The 15,754-nt window shown below is 34.8% G+C and overlaps 2 protein-coding genes across 2 annotated transcripts; both read left to right on the top strand.

The window, feature by feature from the left end:
- Positions 1-784: 784 nt before the first annotated feature.
- Positions 785-5,185, top strand: LOC129876217 (40S ribosomal protein S8-like). The gene is made up of 5 exons (XM_055951584.1): positions 785-892; positions 1,017-1,089; positions 2,945-3,275; positions 3,658-3,827; positions 4,860-5,185. Exons 1-5 carry the CDS (start codon positions 889-891, stop codon positions 4,945-4,947), a joined length of 666 nt encoding a protein of 221 aa, XP_055807559.1. The 5' UTR covers positions 785-888; the 3' UTR covers positions 4,948-5,185.
- A 1,892-nt stretch (positions 5,186-7,077) lies between these two features.
- LOC129876888 (sodium/hydrogen exchanger 4) lies at positions 7,078-14,962 on the top strand. Its single transcript, XM_055952367.1, has 14 exons — positions 7,078-7,259; positions 9,356-9,474; positions 9,564-9,661; positions 9,738-9,797; positions 9,894-9,940; positions 10,027-10,221; positions 10,903-10,949; positions 11,080-11,146; positions 12,052-12,152; positions 12,261-12,362; positions 13,472-13,616; positions 13,694-13,756; positions 13,860-13,943; positions 14,460-14,962. The coding sequence occupies exons 1-14, from the start codon at positions 7,098-7,100 to the stop codon at positions 14,736-14,738; spliced, it is 1,569 nt and encodes a 522-aa protein (XP_055808342.1). The 5' UTR covers positions 7,078-7,097; the 3' UTR covers positions 14,739-14,962.
- The last annotated feature ends 792 nt before the right edge of the window (positions 14,963-15,754 follow it).

The raw sequence follows: 15,754 nt of genomic DNA, 5'->3' as shown, positions 1-15,754 counted from the left end.
ATAATCGGATCGCCTTCATATGAACAACATGGTATGTGTGTCAATAGGTCATGCCTGAATTACGATAAATGGATGAGAATGCTAGTTTTAATCTTCATAAGTAAATTGCTTCCAATTGTTTGATCATTTAGTATCCAAAGCATAAACGGATCAAAGATTTGAACATTATGGATTCAAGTTCGAAATTATGCTACAACTTATTTGATTTATCGTGTTCGAAATCTATTACTTGCACTTGATTAGTGAATATTTAACATCACACATGTTCGAGCCAAAGCTATTGTGTTCGAATGAACACAAAATTTAACATTATACCCATCATTGAAGTTATCATTTAATAAATGATCACTATGTATTTGAATGATACCATAAGTAAAAAATAAAGACCAGTCCGATGCACTAAATTATCTCTATGCACGAAGTTCCGTTTGATCCCACATACATTTCAATAATTAATACAACAACAACAACAACATATCTGGTATAATCCATAAATATTTCAATAAATCATAATCCAAATAAAATAATTTTCCACTCACAAATCATAACTACTTATCAAAAACCACACTTATAATGAAATCATTTCAAACAAATTCAGAATCCAAATGGTGTATAATTGCTTAGTGAGAGTTCTACCATTCCTTTAAATCAAACACTACTTGTACCAAATTGGAACAAATAAAAGTGAGGGACTGAAATCGAGTTAGAGGATAAACAACAAGGACTAAAATGTAAAGAGAGGACAAAACTGGTATTTTAACTACAGCTAGGGTTTAATAGATGGCTTTATAAGCCCAGTGAATCTCATTTAGCCGTCCCGCTTGAAGAGCCCTTCTCCATCGCAGCGCGTAATCACCGGAACCCTAGGATCTTTCGTCGCCGACAACCATGGGTAACGAAGTCGATCCTTTTAGCTTTCAATTTATCTTCTTTAATCTCGTATGTTTTGTTTTTTGTTATAGTGATAGATTGTGAAAAATAAGCTTAAAAGAGCAATTTGTTATGGTATGTGATAGGTATCTCACGGGATTCGATGCACAAGAGACGTGCCACTGGAGGCAAGAAGAAGGCTTGGAGGAAGAAGAGAAAGTAAGTGGAAATTATTGTTCTTATCTCAATGAGATGTCACAGAAGATTCAAATAGTTCATCTAAACTAATTAGGGATGAGTATAGTTGATTTGTTGTATATTTTTGCTATTTTGTAGCTGAATTAATTGATTTGTGTACATAAGAATGATATAGTCCATCGAACTTATTTGTGATGAGTGTAATTGATATATTGAATATTTCTACTATTTTTATAGCTCGATACAATGGAAAGGATGCTTTGTTTTATATAGTTAACTAAAGCTTACTCGAGATTGAGCAATGTTGCTTTATTGATGATATTTTGACCTGAATGTAGTGATTTGTGTATATAAGATTGATATAGTCTACCGAACGTAGTTGGGATGAGTGTAGTTGGTATATTGGATACAAGGGAATAAATGCAAAGGTTTTATATAGTTTACTGAAACTAACTCGAGGTTGAGCAAGGTTGGTTTATTGATGCTATGTTTACCTTAATGTAGTGATTTGTGCACATAAGATGGATACAGCTGACCGAACTTATTTGCGATGAGTGTAATTGATAAATTGAATATTTTCTACTATTTTGTAGCTGAATACACAATGGAATTAATGCTTTGTTTTATATAGTTTACTAAAACTAACTCGGGGCTGAGCAATGTTGATTTATTGATTATGTGTTTACCTTAATGTAGTGATTTGTTTACAACATAAGATTGATATAGTTGACCAAACTTATTTGGGAGGAGTGTAGTTGATATATTGAATATTTTCTACTATTTTGTAGCTGAATACAATGGAATGGATTCAAAGGTTTTATATTTTTTACTAAAACTAACTCGTGGTTGAGCAATGCTGATTTGTTGATGCTATTTTGGCCTGAATGTAGTGATTTTTGATGTGGGTACATAAGATTGATATAGTTGATCGAACTAATTTGGGATGAGTGTAGTCGATATGTTGGAAATTTTCTACTTTTGGAGCTGAATACAATTGGAATGGATGCAAAGGTTTTTTTAAATATATTACTAAAACTAACTTGCGGTTGAGCAATGTTTATTTATTGATGCTATTTTGATCTGAATGTAGTCATTTGTGTACATAAGATTGATATAGTTGACCGAACTTATTTGGGATGAGTTAAGTTGATATATTTTATATTTCTACTATTTTGTAGCTGCATGCAATGGAATGGATGCAAAGGTTTTATATATAATTATTGAAACTAACTTGGGGGTTGAACAATGCTGAATATTTATTGATGCTACTTTGGCCTGAATGCAGTGATTTCTGATATTTGTACATAATATTGATATTGTTGATCGAACTAATTTGTGATGGGTATAGTTGATATGGTGGATATTTTCTACTTGTGGAGCTGAATACAGTTGGAATGGATGCAAAAGATTCATATGGTTAACCAAGAGTAACTTGGGATTTGTGCAAAATTGTTTTATTGATGGACTATTTTGATGTGAATGTAGTGGAATGTGTACATAGGACTGATATAGTAGACCAAACTAATTTGTGATTGTATGTAGTTGATGATTTATGTATGTCCTACTTTTTGACCTGAGCATAGCAGAAATGGATGCTACATGAGGATTCTTGTATTTGATTCAAATTAATTTTGGTTTGAGTGTATTGATTTTATTGAATGTCGTTTCTTTGATGAAACTGGACCTTTTATAAAAGAAGAAATGTAGATTTATTAGGTGTAGATATTGGTGGTTTTTGTTCCATAATTGCAATGAGTTAGTCCTAGTCTTTTTCCTGAATAGATCTTCTGCAATTCTTATTTTTGGCTGTTCATAGATAGGATTTCAATTTAGTGTACATTATGACATTGACTTTTGATTTAATGTGTCTGTGAAGGTATGAGATGGGAAGGCAGTCTGCAAACACAAAGCTGGTGCCTAATGCTAAGACTGTTAGGAGGATAAGGGTTCGAGGAGGCAATGTGAAGTGGCGTGCTTTGAGGTTGGACACTGGAAACTACTCTTGGGGAAGTGAAGCTGTTACTAGGAAGACCCGTTTATTGGATGTGGTGTACAACGCCTCAAACAATGAGTTGGTTAGGACGCAAACTCTAGTGAAGAGTGCAATTGTACAAGTTGATGCAGCTCCATTTAAGCAGTGGTATCTCCAGCACTATGGTGTTGAAATTGGTCGCAAGAAGAAGAGTGCTGCAAAGAAGGAAGGAGAGGTATTTCCATGAGTGCTTTTCTTATCTTATGTGTGCTCTTTTGTTCATGATGATCCACTTCTTTTGATTTGATAATCATTTGATGAGACAATTTATTGACTTAATTGCAAGAGGTTTTGCTTGAGCATCTGTGTAGCTATAAGTGTTTCTTGTGCTGTATTTGGTGTTTCTCATGCAACTGGACATAATTGTTTGTGTTAATTTTTTTTTTTTTAAAACAAGACCCCCCCCCCTCTTTCGTGAAGATCTTTAAAAATCCTTTTCAAATGTCACTTGTGGTGAATTTTTTCTTAGTATATGTGTACAGCAGCATGGTGTTCTACTGATTTGGTTGGCATAGAGTCTTAGTGCATTATGTGAAGGTTTCTACTTGATTTCACAGGAGGCTCCTGAGGCTGCTGCAGAGGAGAAGAAAAGTAACCATGTCCAAAGAAAGCTGGAAAAGCGTCAACAGGATCGTAAGATCGACCCACATGTTGAAGAGCAATTTGCTAGTGGTCGTCTATTGGCGGCAATCTCGTCACGACCTGGCCAATGTGGCCGTGCTGATGGGTATGGGTTTTCGTCTCTATTTAATCTTTGTAGAAAACGATGAAGCTCAAATCTGCAGTCTCTTTATTTCACTTTAGTGACCGGCTAAAAACTGATGTTTTACCTTTACGTTATGCATTTTAATGACCCATATACATTTTTTCAACTGTGAAAACTTGTAGCCATGCTAACTTAAACAAACGTGCCATTCTTTGAATTGGAGGTCTAGTATTATCTTAAATTTTTTTGGTTATGAGAATGAAAATTGCATCATTGCTGATTTTTCATGGCTAAATTAAGTTCATATGTGATGGAATTAATCATCTTTTCCTTGTTGAAATGGATTCAACTATTTGCATCTATTCTGGTCCAAATAAACCCTGATAAAATAATGATTTAACTAGAAAAAGCTTTTTACCTCAACCATGAAAATGATTAAGCTAGAATACTAATCAACTTAGTTTTCTCCTTTAGTCTAAGACAACAGTGTATGTTTGGTCTTGAATATCTTACCTGTATGTTTCTTTTGGAATCTATTAGTTATGACTTGAAATTTGGAATCTATTACCTAATGAGAAACTCTTACAAGGGAAATCACATAGCTTCCTATATCTATCAGTTGCTTCACTTGTTATTTGCTTATTATTCTGTTATTTTTCCATCTTATAGCCTTGCACCTTGCTACTATTTCTTCTTTTTCTTTTGTGCCGAGGGTCTATCGGAAACCACCTCCCTACCCCACAAAGGTAGGGGTAAGGTCTACATACATTCCACTTCCCCATACCTCACTTGTGGGATTATATTGTGTATGTTTTAGTTTGTTGTTGAGAAGCTCTTATAGCCACACAAATGTTGTAAAATGTTCAAGGCCACAAGTCTCTCAATTCTAGGAACTACAGAAATGTCGTGGCATGTTTATGATCATAGGTTTCAAAAACATCTCTTTCTTGAATTTCCCGCCTATCTAAACTTTATCCATTAAATTGGAACGGAGAGAGTATCATGCTTGATTCTTACAGCTGTTTCTTACATTTGTCATTTAACTTTTGACAGTTACATCTTGGAGGGTAAGGAGTTGGAGTTTTACATGAAGAAGCTTCAGAAGAAGAAAGGGAAGGGTGCAAGTGGTGCTACTGCTTAAGAGTTGCAATAACTCATCTTTGTTACATCATAAGTTTTATGTCAGATTGCCTCTGTTATTACTCTTCATAGAATGAGAATTAAGAACATCTTTAGCTATTATTAGAGTTCAGATCAGACCAATCTTTTTTGTAATGTGATGTCACATGATTTTAGCAGGTTCATCGTACATGACTAATGTTTTTTGTTTTGCATACTATGATTGCTTGCATTAGAAATCCATCAGAAATTTGGTTTCACATTGTCTTCACGAGTGAGGCAAAGTGTATGTACTTCAAAATTAAATTTTTTAACTTTTATATGTTGATCTGAAATAAAAGATAGTGTACAGTATGAACTTCTATAATAAGTAAAACAACCACGTTATCAAGTGTTCGATATATGCGTTTGAGGTTCCAATAAATTTCAATAGAAAATACTTGTTAGGATTTTCCTAAGGTTTAAATACTGAGACCTTTGATTAAAGATTCTATATTTAGATTTGGCTCAAAAGCCTAAAGCACATAAAACAATACTAGTCACTTTGTGTGCCCTTTAATATTTCTGTTTAGTACATGTTATCTTCTACTAGTAATTAATATACCTATCAAGTAATTTTATTGACCAAAATTTAAATATTTGTATATTTTCTATCAATAAATTATAAAACGATTTATCAAAACTTGAACGGTTGAAAAGACGCCTAATTTTAGGGTGCATTTAGTATTTCATATTTAAGTGGTCAAAAATTTTGGGGAAATAAGTTCTTCCCTCGTAAAAGTAGGAAAAACAAATCTCTAATTGGCAAAATTATTAGAAAACATTTTTTCTAGCGAAACAAGTGCTCTAGTAGAAGTACAAAAAATAAATTTTACGCGGTCCCAATAAATTTCAATAGAGAATACTTGTTAGATTTTTTTCTATGTTAAATACTGAAACCTTTGATTAAAGATGCTATCTCATCAAAAATTTTATTATCTTATATTTGGATTTCACTCAAAAGCCTAAAGCACATAAAATAATATTATTTCAATCATATTTTTTGGCGATTATTAAGTCACTTTTTGTGCACTTTAATATTTCTGTTTAGTACATGCTGTCTTTGACTAGTAATCAGTATACTTATCAAGTAATTTTATTCACTAAAATTTAAAATATTTGCAATTTTCTATTAATATAAATTATAAAACCATTTATCAAAACTTAAACGGGTGAAAAAGCGTCTAGTTTTAGAGTGTATTCAGTATTTCATATTTAATTGGTCAAAATTTTTAAAAATATTTTTTTAGGGAATAAGTCATTCCGTAGTAAAAGTAGGAAAAACAAATCTCTAATAGGCAAAGTTATTAGAAAATATTTTTTTAGCAAAACAAGCTCTTATCTAGTAGAAGTAGAAAAAATAAATTACAAAATTGATATTCCGCATTAATTATATTTTTTTTTTAATCCTTCAACACACCTTATCTTCATTCAAGTAGTTCCTACCCTGCTAGCACACAACCACACCACCTCTTATAAACCATAGTATTTATGTAGATATTTTTTTTAATGATAATTATAATGTCTGAACGAACTTATGCATAGCCTCAATTAATTTCACGAAATAACTATCACTTTCCATCAACAATAAGCATTAGATAATTTTATCCATCAATGTTAAAATAAATGTAAAGAAACCATCTAATATTTTATTTTACTAGACTTTTAAACCTAAGACCTCATAAAGCTCAATCACTTCACTATCTGCTAGGTCATAAATAATTTTAGAATAATATATTTTACTTACGTATCAAAAACATAAAAAAAAATGAAAAAAAAAACCACTTATAAATTTGAAACCATTTTGATTGCGTTTTCAATTTAAGATTTAATAAATTAAAAGAAAAAACACTTATTGTTTGGAAAAACATTTTCTTACTTAACACACCCTAGAAGAATAGATTATAACAATGAGATGATGACATAGTTAAAAGACAACATAAAGCTAGAACAAAGGAGAATAAAACTTTGCCACTTGTGTATTTATTGCATGATTATTTCGTCCTATTCTCCCAAACGTGTCAATTCCCCCAGCGAGCACGCAAAATTTGTTTTCTTATTTTAGCTCACTTTCCACTTTCCCAGCGGCTAAACATTTCATGCAACCCAAAATTGTGATTTTCGGATGTCAAAATGGCACTGTTCGACTATGTGAGTGATGCTGCGAATAGCAGCAGCCATAAGATGGTGGTTCCGTTGACAATTTTCGTGGCGATTTTGTGTCTCTGTTTAGTAATTGGCCATTTGCTTGAAGAAAATCGATGGGTTAACGAATCCATCACCGCCATTATCATTGTATGTACATTTTCTGTGTTGATTTTGATTTGAATTGTCAAATGAAATTGGATATTCAAAAGTATTAGTTTTTGTACTTTATTGCCTTTTCAAACCCGCTTTGAAATATATTATTTGAGCTGAAGGTTTATAAGAAACACGTAAGGTTTATAGTCTGCGTATACATCACTCTCCCCCAAACCGTATTTGTATGTTGTTGTTTTTGTATAAATATTACTCCCCGTACCAACATGGGTGGTGTGGTGCGGTGGGACTGCTTCACTTTTAACCAGAGACTCGGCTTTGAGCACTGGAACCATTACCTGCCGTGCACGATCTGGATTTAGTCGGGCTCCACGGGCTCCGAACACAGGATGGAAAACCAAAAAAAAAGTATTACTCCTATGTTTCAATTTGTTTGTGTATTACTAAAGTCCATTTAAAAAAGAAAGGTCTAGTTTGCATATACACCACTCTCTCGAAAATGCATTTGTAGGATTACGATATGTTGTTGTAAAAGTATTACTTCTCGTGTTTCAATTTGCTTGTATTATTGAAGTCTCTTTAAAAGAGAATGTATTTTTTCTTTTTTTGTGACAATTCTTTAATTCTAACTCCACTTGGCATACACACCAACCTCCTCAGATTGCACTTATAGGATTACACTGGGTTTGTTATTGTTGTTGTAAAAGTATTACTCCATCTATTTCAATTTATTTGTCTTAATTTCGTTTCTAGTCCATCTAAAAAATGTCTTTTTTTAGAACTCTTTAATTCTAACTCCACTTGGTATACACACCACCCTCCCCATATTGTACTAGTAGGATTACATTGAGTTTGTTATGGTGGTTGTAAAAATATTACTCATTTCAATATGTTTATCTCACTCTTCTTTGTAGTCCGTTTTAAAAAGAATGCATTTTTCCTTTTTAACAACTCTTTAATTCTAACTTTCTACGTGACCACAAGATTAAAGATAGTTTGAGGTGTATTTTGGTACATGTACATGTCCTTAGATTAAGACTACAAGATTCAAAAGTTACTTTAATTTTTAAATAGCGTGTCAAGTCAAACAACTCTGTGTCAAGTCAATCCAGATATAGAAAAATTGAAACAAGAGGGAGTTGGAATTTGTTTGACATAGTTTCAATCGGCGCTCTTCAATGAAAAAATACTAAAGATTTTTGAGATTCAGCAGTCCTAAACATGTGTGGCTTTCTTTATAAACTTGTGAGCTTCTCATCACGGCTAAAATGAGAAATGTAAACTTAATTGTTTTTAAATATATAAATTTGTCACTCTTTTTGAGCGGAGCGCACTAACAAGGAAATAGTGACACATAAATTGGAACTTAAACTTGAATGGGGAGTAAATGTTAAAGTGTCCAAGGGTGTAGTGTAACCACCTCGTGGAATAGGGGAGGCACCAAATTGGGCTCGGACACTGTTGTCTAAGCGAATATTAAAAAATTACTATGTACATAATATTAGTGTACTAGTGTCATTGTCATGGAAGGAACATCTGTTGAGATTTTTGAAGAGTCCGAGCAACACACTTTTCTTAGTCATATTCACATGGAATCAATGCGAAAGCTTGACGGAGCAACGCCGCGTGGAGGTAGAAGGCCCACTGGTCGTGAACTTCTTTTCCTGGAGAAGAAGCAATGACGGTATCTGGGGAATATGGTGGTTCATTTATATAATATATGACCCACCATGTAGAGGTCTTACTCATTCATCTTGGGGCCTAATGAGGGATAAACTAATTGCTTATACATATTCTTCAGTTTTGTTCATCTTGAAAACGTTTTTCTTGAGCCGATGGTCTATCGGAAACAATCTCTCGACCTCACAAAGGTAGGGTTAAGGTCCCCAACTATCTTTGTCAGAATTATAGCTTTTGTTGTTCCAACAAGTCCTTTTAACCAGTTAGCCAACAAAGATAGCATGAAAGTTTTGAGGGAAACGGAATCATACCTCGTAAAAACTGCATTTCTCCTTTTCATAGTTTCCCTCAATTATTTGGTGTCTGATTTTTATTTTTTCACATTTCGTTTACAGAAATAACTGTTTAGTTTTTTACTGTCTTTGAGTGTAATAATCTACTCTGGTGCACAGGGTCTCATATCAGGGACAATAATACTTCTGATAAACAAGGGGAAAAGTTCCCACATACTTAGATTTAATGAAGAGGTGTTCTTCATTTATCTACTCCCACCGATAATATTTAATGCAGGGTAAGAAGTTTTATGCTAAATTATAATTCCATCAATCTTGAGCATCTTACATTTTAAAATGACATGTTGTATATACGCATCTTATCCAGATTCCAGGTGAAGAAGAAGCAGTTCTTCCATAACTTCTTAACTATTATGTCGTTTGGAGTTATTGGGGTTTTCATATCATCAAGTATTATCACGGCTGGTAATCTATCATTCCAAAGCTTCTGCTTTTGTCATTATCTAATTATTTGATTAACATTCATCTCCGATTGATATAGGTAGCTGGTGGCTGTTTCCTAAGTTTAATTTCAGTGGATTGTCTGTTCGTGACTACCTTGGTCTGTTTGTTCTATCTGAATTTCCTTGTTTGCTTTTTCGTTATTGATATTAGCTAATTCACTGGTATATTAAATGGTGCAACTGTTCTGATTAAGGTATTGGAGCAATATTTTCGTCGACGGATACTGTTTGCACACTGCAGGTTAGTTATAATGGCATGTGAGGTTGTGTGTCCTGTTTCTTTAAGTCAGCAAGTTACATCTGCATTGCTGCAAACTTTATGTGCAGGTCCTTCATCAAGACGAGACTCCGTTGCTTTACAGCCTTGTCTTTGGGGAAGGAGTAGTGAATGATGCTACATCAGTTGTTCTCTTCAATGCAGTGCAGCAGATTGATGTCGAAAGATTCAATGGCTGGTCGGCTCTCCATGTCTTTCTAGATTTTTTGTACCTGTTCTCCACAAGCACCGTTCTTGGAGTTTCTGTTAGTCTTGCACTCTTTTAATTCCGTACTATGTGGTAGAGACCGAATGTAGCTATTTCCAGTTGATTAAGGATTCAATATTCAAAACATCTTGTCAAACGTATAAAGAAAGAAATACACCCTCACATATGCACATATGGCACTCCAAAGTATAATTCGATTGCATCTCACTGTTGCTCATGCATCTATTGATGAAAGCATACCTTTCCAAGACAAGACTCAGAAAAATGGAAAAGACTGTTTATGTTGTGTCCGAGGGTGTGGGATGGTGTAATTGAAGAATTATCGTCTTCTAAGAAAATATACTAGTAATTAACTATTAAGATGCCCATTTTATTAAGCAGCATGAGGTTGCGCTTAGTTTCAAGATTATCCTTGCCATTGATTTCACTTCTACTCGGATATTAACGACTATTGTGTTTCTCTGGAGAAATTTCGCTTCTACTCGGATATTAACGACTATTGTGTTTCTCTGGAGAGGAAAAAATAAATCAAATACCATGTTATTTTGGTTGATAAATGATGTCTTTCCCATATACTTTTACTCTATGCTTAGTGAATTCTTTAGTAACTTTGTCCACTCAAGTGTATAGTTACTTATCTTAAAATGTGTTCTGCTCCTTGGAGCTCGAGTGCCACGAGAAAATAGCCTTGCTGAGTGTGTCCTGTTTCTGCATGCAGGCTGGACTTCTAACATCAATCATTCTGAAGGACTTATACTTTGGGAGGTAAAATTTGTGTTTCGATGTTTCTGTAGACATATATGAAGCTTGGAATCTATATATCATATAAATTCTAAACGCAAAGAGTGCTAGTGGTTATGCAATAGTCAGGACTTAGCTTTTCATATCTGTGCAGACATTCTACCATTCGTGAAATATCCCTCATGCTTCTGATGGCATATCTGTCCTACATGTTGGCTGAGGTATAGCAATTACTTGTACTCATTTTTCAATTTTGCAGTAGTTTGTTCACAAAATCTAATTCATTATTGTCACCTGAAAATTGTGGTAGACTGGATGACTTCGTAAATCTATTTCAGGGGCGGATGTAGAGGGCAAGATATGGGTTCATCCGAACTCAATAAATTTGGCTCGGAATCCTGTATGTGTTAAGAAATCACTAAATTAGTACAAATAATTGATTTCAAACCAATAAATCAAATGGGAAGTGGTAGAATCCCAAACTCAGGTACCATATAGTTCAATCCTAGATTCATCTCTGAGTTATATTCCATCAAGGAGAACATATATATGCAAATCTAACAGCTCTCCATGGGGGTAGGAACTTAATCGTACATTTAGGACATAATGCATCACCCTCGAACAAATTTCATAGACTGGTTAGTAAAATCTACTTTTTGAAGGATGAAACACAGATTATGTCATCTTTAATGTAAAAACTGGTTTCATTGTCTAGCCTTTGGTTAGGTTATGTCGGGTAGATCGCTATCCATCTTCAGCTTGGATATTATGGCACCAATTATAAATGGCCATGCTATAATCTCAAAGGATTCAATCCAAGCAGTTTTACCTCTTGGTAATAATTTACTTCCTCATGTTAAGATTCTCTTTTCCTTTCTGTCAATTTCATTCCTCACTCCCATCGCACCCCACTACTCCAGTATTTTTGTCAGTTCCGACTTTTGGTGATCTTTTAGTCATGCCATCTCAGTTCCGATTTTTGGTGATCTTTCTGGGCTAAGCAAGCTCGTAGGAGCTTCTGATCTGTCCCTTTACATGTTTATTTTCATATATATTCAGTTCCCATACCAAATTCATATTATTAAGTGTTCTCATGGTATTTATGAAGTAATTATGTTGTTTAAAGCTTTTCAGCCTCAGTGGGATTTTGACCGTCTTCTTTGCCGGAATCTTGATGTCTCACTATGCATGGCATAATGTGACTGATAGTTCAAGAATCACTACGAGGTATGCAAGAAGGTGTCATTCATATATTTTCTGCAATTTCGACCTATCGTGAAATGCTCTTGTAGAAGTATGATTATGTATTGAGATGGTAGATACTTTGGACCACAGGCATGCATTTGAAGCTATGTCCTTCATTTCTGAAACGTTCATATTTTTGTACGTGGGAATGGATGCGCTGGACATTGAGAAGTGGAAAATGAGCAAACAAAGGTGAGATCTCCACCTGGCGTTTAGTCATTTAGCTATTATTGATCTATATTTGGTTATCAATGTATCTTAGGCTTGGATTGCGGCCTTCCCGGGAAAAAAAGAAAAGATAGTAACATCATATGAAAACAAAGAACTATATAGCTGACTTATCTTTGGTCTTTTGATTAAAAGAACTCATGTGTATGTTTAGTGCTTTTAACTTAATAGAGGCTAACTGAGTTGGTGAACAATGTCCCTGTGGGCAGGGGTGAATCTAGGGGGTCAGGAGGGTATTCACCTGAACCCCCGTGGCAAAAAATTACACTGTATATATAAATTAATTTTTTTATGTGTATATATATGCTTTTTAGTGGTTCAAAATTTACCTTGGAGGTTCCAAGTTCAAATCATAGGCACTACATTTTTATTTCTCAACTCCCCAAGTAAAAATCCTAGATCCTCCACTGCTTGTGGGACTGTTTTTACCGTAAAATTCCATGTAGAATCAGCAACACACAGCTGACTCTTTTATACCTTGTTTCCCATTTAACACTTAATAGGGCCACTCAACTCGCTAGCCTCAGAGTGTGATTTGATGATTAAATGATGCAGCCATTTAGCATCTTGCCTTCAAAGCTTAGTTGAAGTTAAACTGTTCTTACCATCGAATCCACTTAAACGAGAGAACCATTTGCACACTGGGGATCTCCCACTAGACTTTTAATAGAGATTAGAGACATTCCACTCCAAGTCCTAGTTTATGATCTCGTTTGGTAGAATGATGTCTCTTGGAGGAACTTTCATGTGCTTTGCCACCAAAACTTGTGAAAAATTGGTCGTTACCATGGGGCAGCAAGGTTTCACTTTTTATCAACTTGTTTAACGTCTGCATTAAGTAACTATTTGGAAAATGCACAACTTTTAATCACCTTCAATTTATTGGAATAGCCAGTGAAGACATAAAAATGTAGAAGGTGAGTGGATTATCGATTTGGTCATTTGAATAGAAACTTTGGATATCATTTAGTTTGTGTTCGTCCTTCTCAATTGTATATATGGTATTGCAATCATGACAAAACATACTTGGGTTTGCATCTTAATGTTTAGTTACTACTCAGTCTTGCTGGCAGTGTTTGGACTTCAATGGGAATATATGGTACCGTGCTCCTGTTGATGGCTGTTGGGCGTGCTGCTTTTGTGTTCCCTCTCTCTGCTCTTTCCAATTTCATGAACCGAAATGCTACACGAACGCCGTTAATAACATTCAAACATCAGGTATCATTCTAGTTATTTCTCGAAATAATCATGTCGTAAATATTCACTCCTATGTTGTGTCATGTGCTATTTATCAGATAGTAATTTGGTGGGCTGGTCTTATGAGAGGAGCGGTCTCCATTGCCTTGGCGTTCAAGCAGGTACCTTAGCATTTCCCAAGATATGGGTCAGTTTTTAAATGAAGTGGAACAGATATCTTCAAATATGTCTGATTAATATTGAACGTATAAACTTTTGATGCAGTTCACTTATTCTGGTGTTACAATTGATCCAGTGCATGCCGTAATGGTTACGACTACAGTAATTGTTGTGCTCTTCAGTACTCTGGTAAGTTAATGGCAAATTGGATAAGATTTTGATATCTGGTATCGGAAAATCTATTAGAACTGGAGATATTTTGATATTTGTGGTCCTTAAGAGGTAGCAAAAGAACTCATCTCTCAGTATTCCGCCAACCAGTCTAAGCTTAAACGGGTTTGGGTCATTATGCATTTGTCGAATCAACAGGTCAAAATGGAATGCAAACCGAACATACAAATAAAATTTGGAAATTTCGAATTATGTAAATTTGGAAGAACTTTTCATATTAGTTTTGCATTTTTCTGAAAAGAAGAATAAGAAAGGAAAGGAGGCCGGGTCATGTTGCAGGGTTGGGTTATGATCAGTTATTTGACCCTTCTTGACTCAACTATGTTGCCCCAAGCAAACTTTGGGATTGTCGAGTGATGACTCATTTATTAATTTGACAGTTTTGGCCTGTCCAATTCGACCCAACTCGTCAATTTGCCACCTCCCGCTTTATTTGCTTTTGGTAACTTCAGAAATTCATTGGTTTCATTGCAGGTTTTTGGCTTCTTGACAAAGCCACTTATCCACTATCTGCTTCCGCAGAATGACAGTACAAGGAGAAGTATAGATAGAGATCCAAATAACTCAAAAGAGACGCTCCCTTTGCTTTCGTTTGACGAATCTGCCACAACCAACCTTTTACGTGCGAAGGATAGTTTGTCCATGCTTCTTCAAAGACCTGTATATACAATCCATTCCTACTGGAGGAGGTTCGATGACAATTACATGAGACCGACATTTGGTGGGCCAATCAGAGACGAGGAGTCGGTATAGTAGCCGAGACTTGCCACTACGATGGTGGCAATCCTACTCTCTCGTAATGGAAGCAAATCATCTGTGATGGATCATCGACATGTTGAAATTTTGACATCCGAACTGTGGTTGGAGCTTTTACACGTTTGTTCTGACGAAGCAAATCTTGATGGAATTATAGCATGTCTTGTTCCTTCGACTCTTCAAGAATATTAAATAGCATAGCAAGAACGCGTTGAAGATTCGATCTCTCTTTGCAATAAAATTCTAATTATAAATAGGACTACTACTCTCTTTGTTGAAGATGTCTTTTTAACTTGTTTTGTAATGCTCTGCCAACATGGAGCTAATGATTCAAAAAACTGTTGTTTGCCCAGTAATAGACAAGCTTGTATGGCACATATTTCTGCTGGAACTATTGAATCAATTGATTGTTCTTTACTTTTATCTAGGCATTTCTGTTTGGCATATGTAAGTTAACAGGTGCACCTTTGTCCAAATAACCAAAATGCTTTGATTACTACTCTATGTTCGGAAAAGACGACTCTTTATCTCATGTACCTTCCTTGGAACGGCCCCACCCTTTCCTTTCTTGAAACAAGAACACTAAGTTTTATCATCGCTTCAACCAAAAATAGTATAAACCTTGCAGAATAAAGTTGGGGCGGCTAAAGTTGCGCACCCAAGGTGTTGCCTAGTGGTTGAGACTTTGGTGATTCCTTGCAGAATAAAGTTGGGGTGGCTAAAGTTGTGCACCCAAAGTGTTGCCTGGTTGAGACTTAAAGAATAGCAGGTTCAAATCTCCGAAAATACTAGGTGATTCTTTTCAATTTTTTTAGTCATGGTGAACATAGTTACCTAGTATCTGTTGATGGGAGGTGTTAAATATTTCGTGGAATAAGTCAAGGTGTGTAAAAAGCTGACCCAGATATCATTGTCATAAAAAAGAAAAAGATAATTTTTATTTATGAGTTATTTTTGGACAGTAGCCAAATTGATTTGTGTAACAACTTTATTAAATTGTCTTATAAGAAATT

Source organism: Solanum dulcamara, chromosome 12 (assembly GCF_947179165.1).
Source record: "Solanum dulcamara chromosome 12, daSolDulc1.2, whole genome shotgun sequence".
NCBI lineage: Eukaryota > Viridiplantae > Streptophyta > Magnoliopsida > Solanales > Solanaceae > Solanum > Solanum dulcamara.
This window is presented reverse-complemented; position numbering and strand designations above follow the sequence as displayed.

Excerpts from the sequence above, each read along its gene's own strand:
- LOC129876217 (XM_055951584.1), top strand. Across the intron at positions 3,276-3,657 it reads CTGCAAAGAAGGAAGGAGAG|GAGGCTCCTGAGGCTGCTGC; the intron begins GTATTTCCATGA and ends TTGATTTCACAG. Across the intron at positions 3,828-4,859 it reads CAATGTGGCCGTGCTGATGG|TTACATCTTGGAGGGTAAGG; the intron begins GTATGGGTTTTC and ends AACTTTTGACAG.
- LOC129876888 (XM_055952367.1), top strand. The coding sequence starts at position 7,098 with ATGGCACTGTTCGACTATGTGAGTGATGCTGCGAATAGCAGCAGCCAT. Across the intron at positions 9,798-9,893 it reads GTCTGTTCGTGACTACCTTG|GTATTGGAGCAATATTTTCG; the intron begins GTCTGTTTGTTC and ends GTTCTGATTAAG. Across the intron at positions 13,617-13,693 it reads TAATAACATTCAAACATCAG|ATAGTAATTTGGTGGGCTGG; the intron begins GTATCATTCTAG and ends GCTATTTATCAG.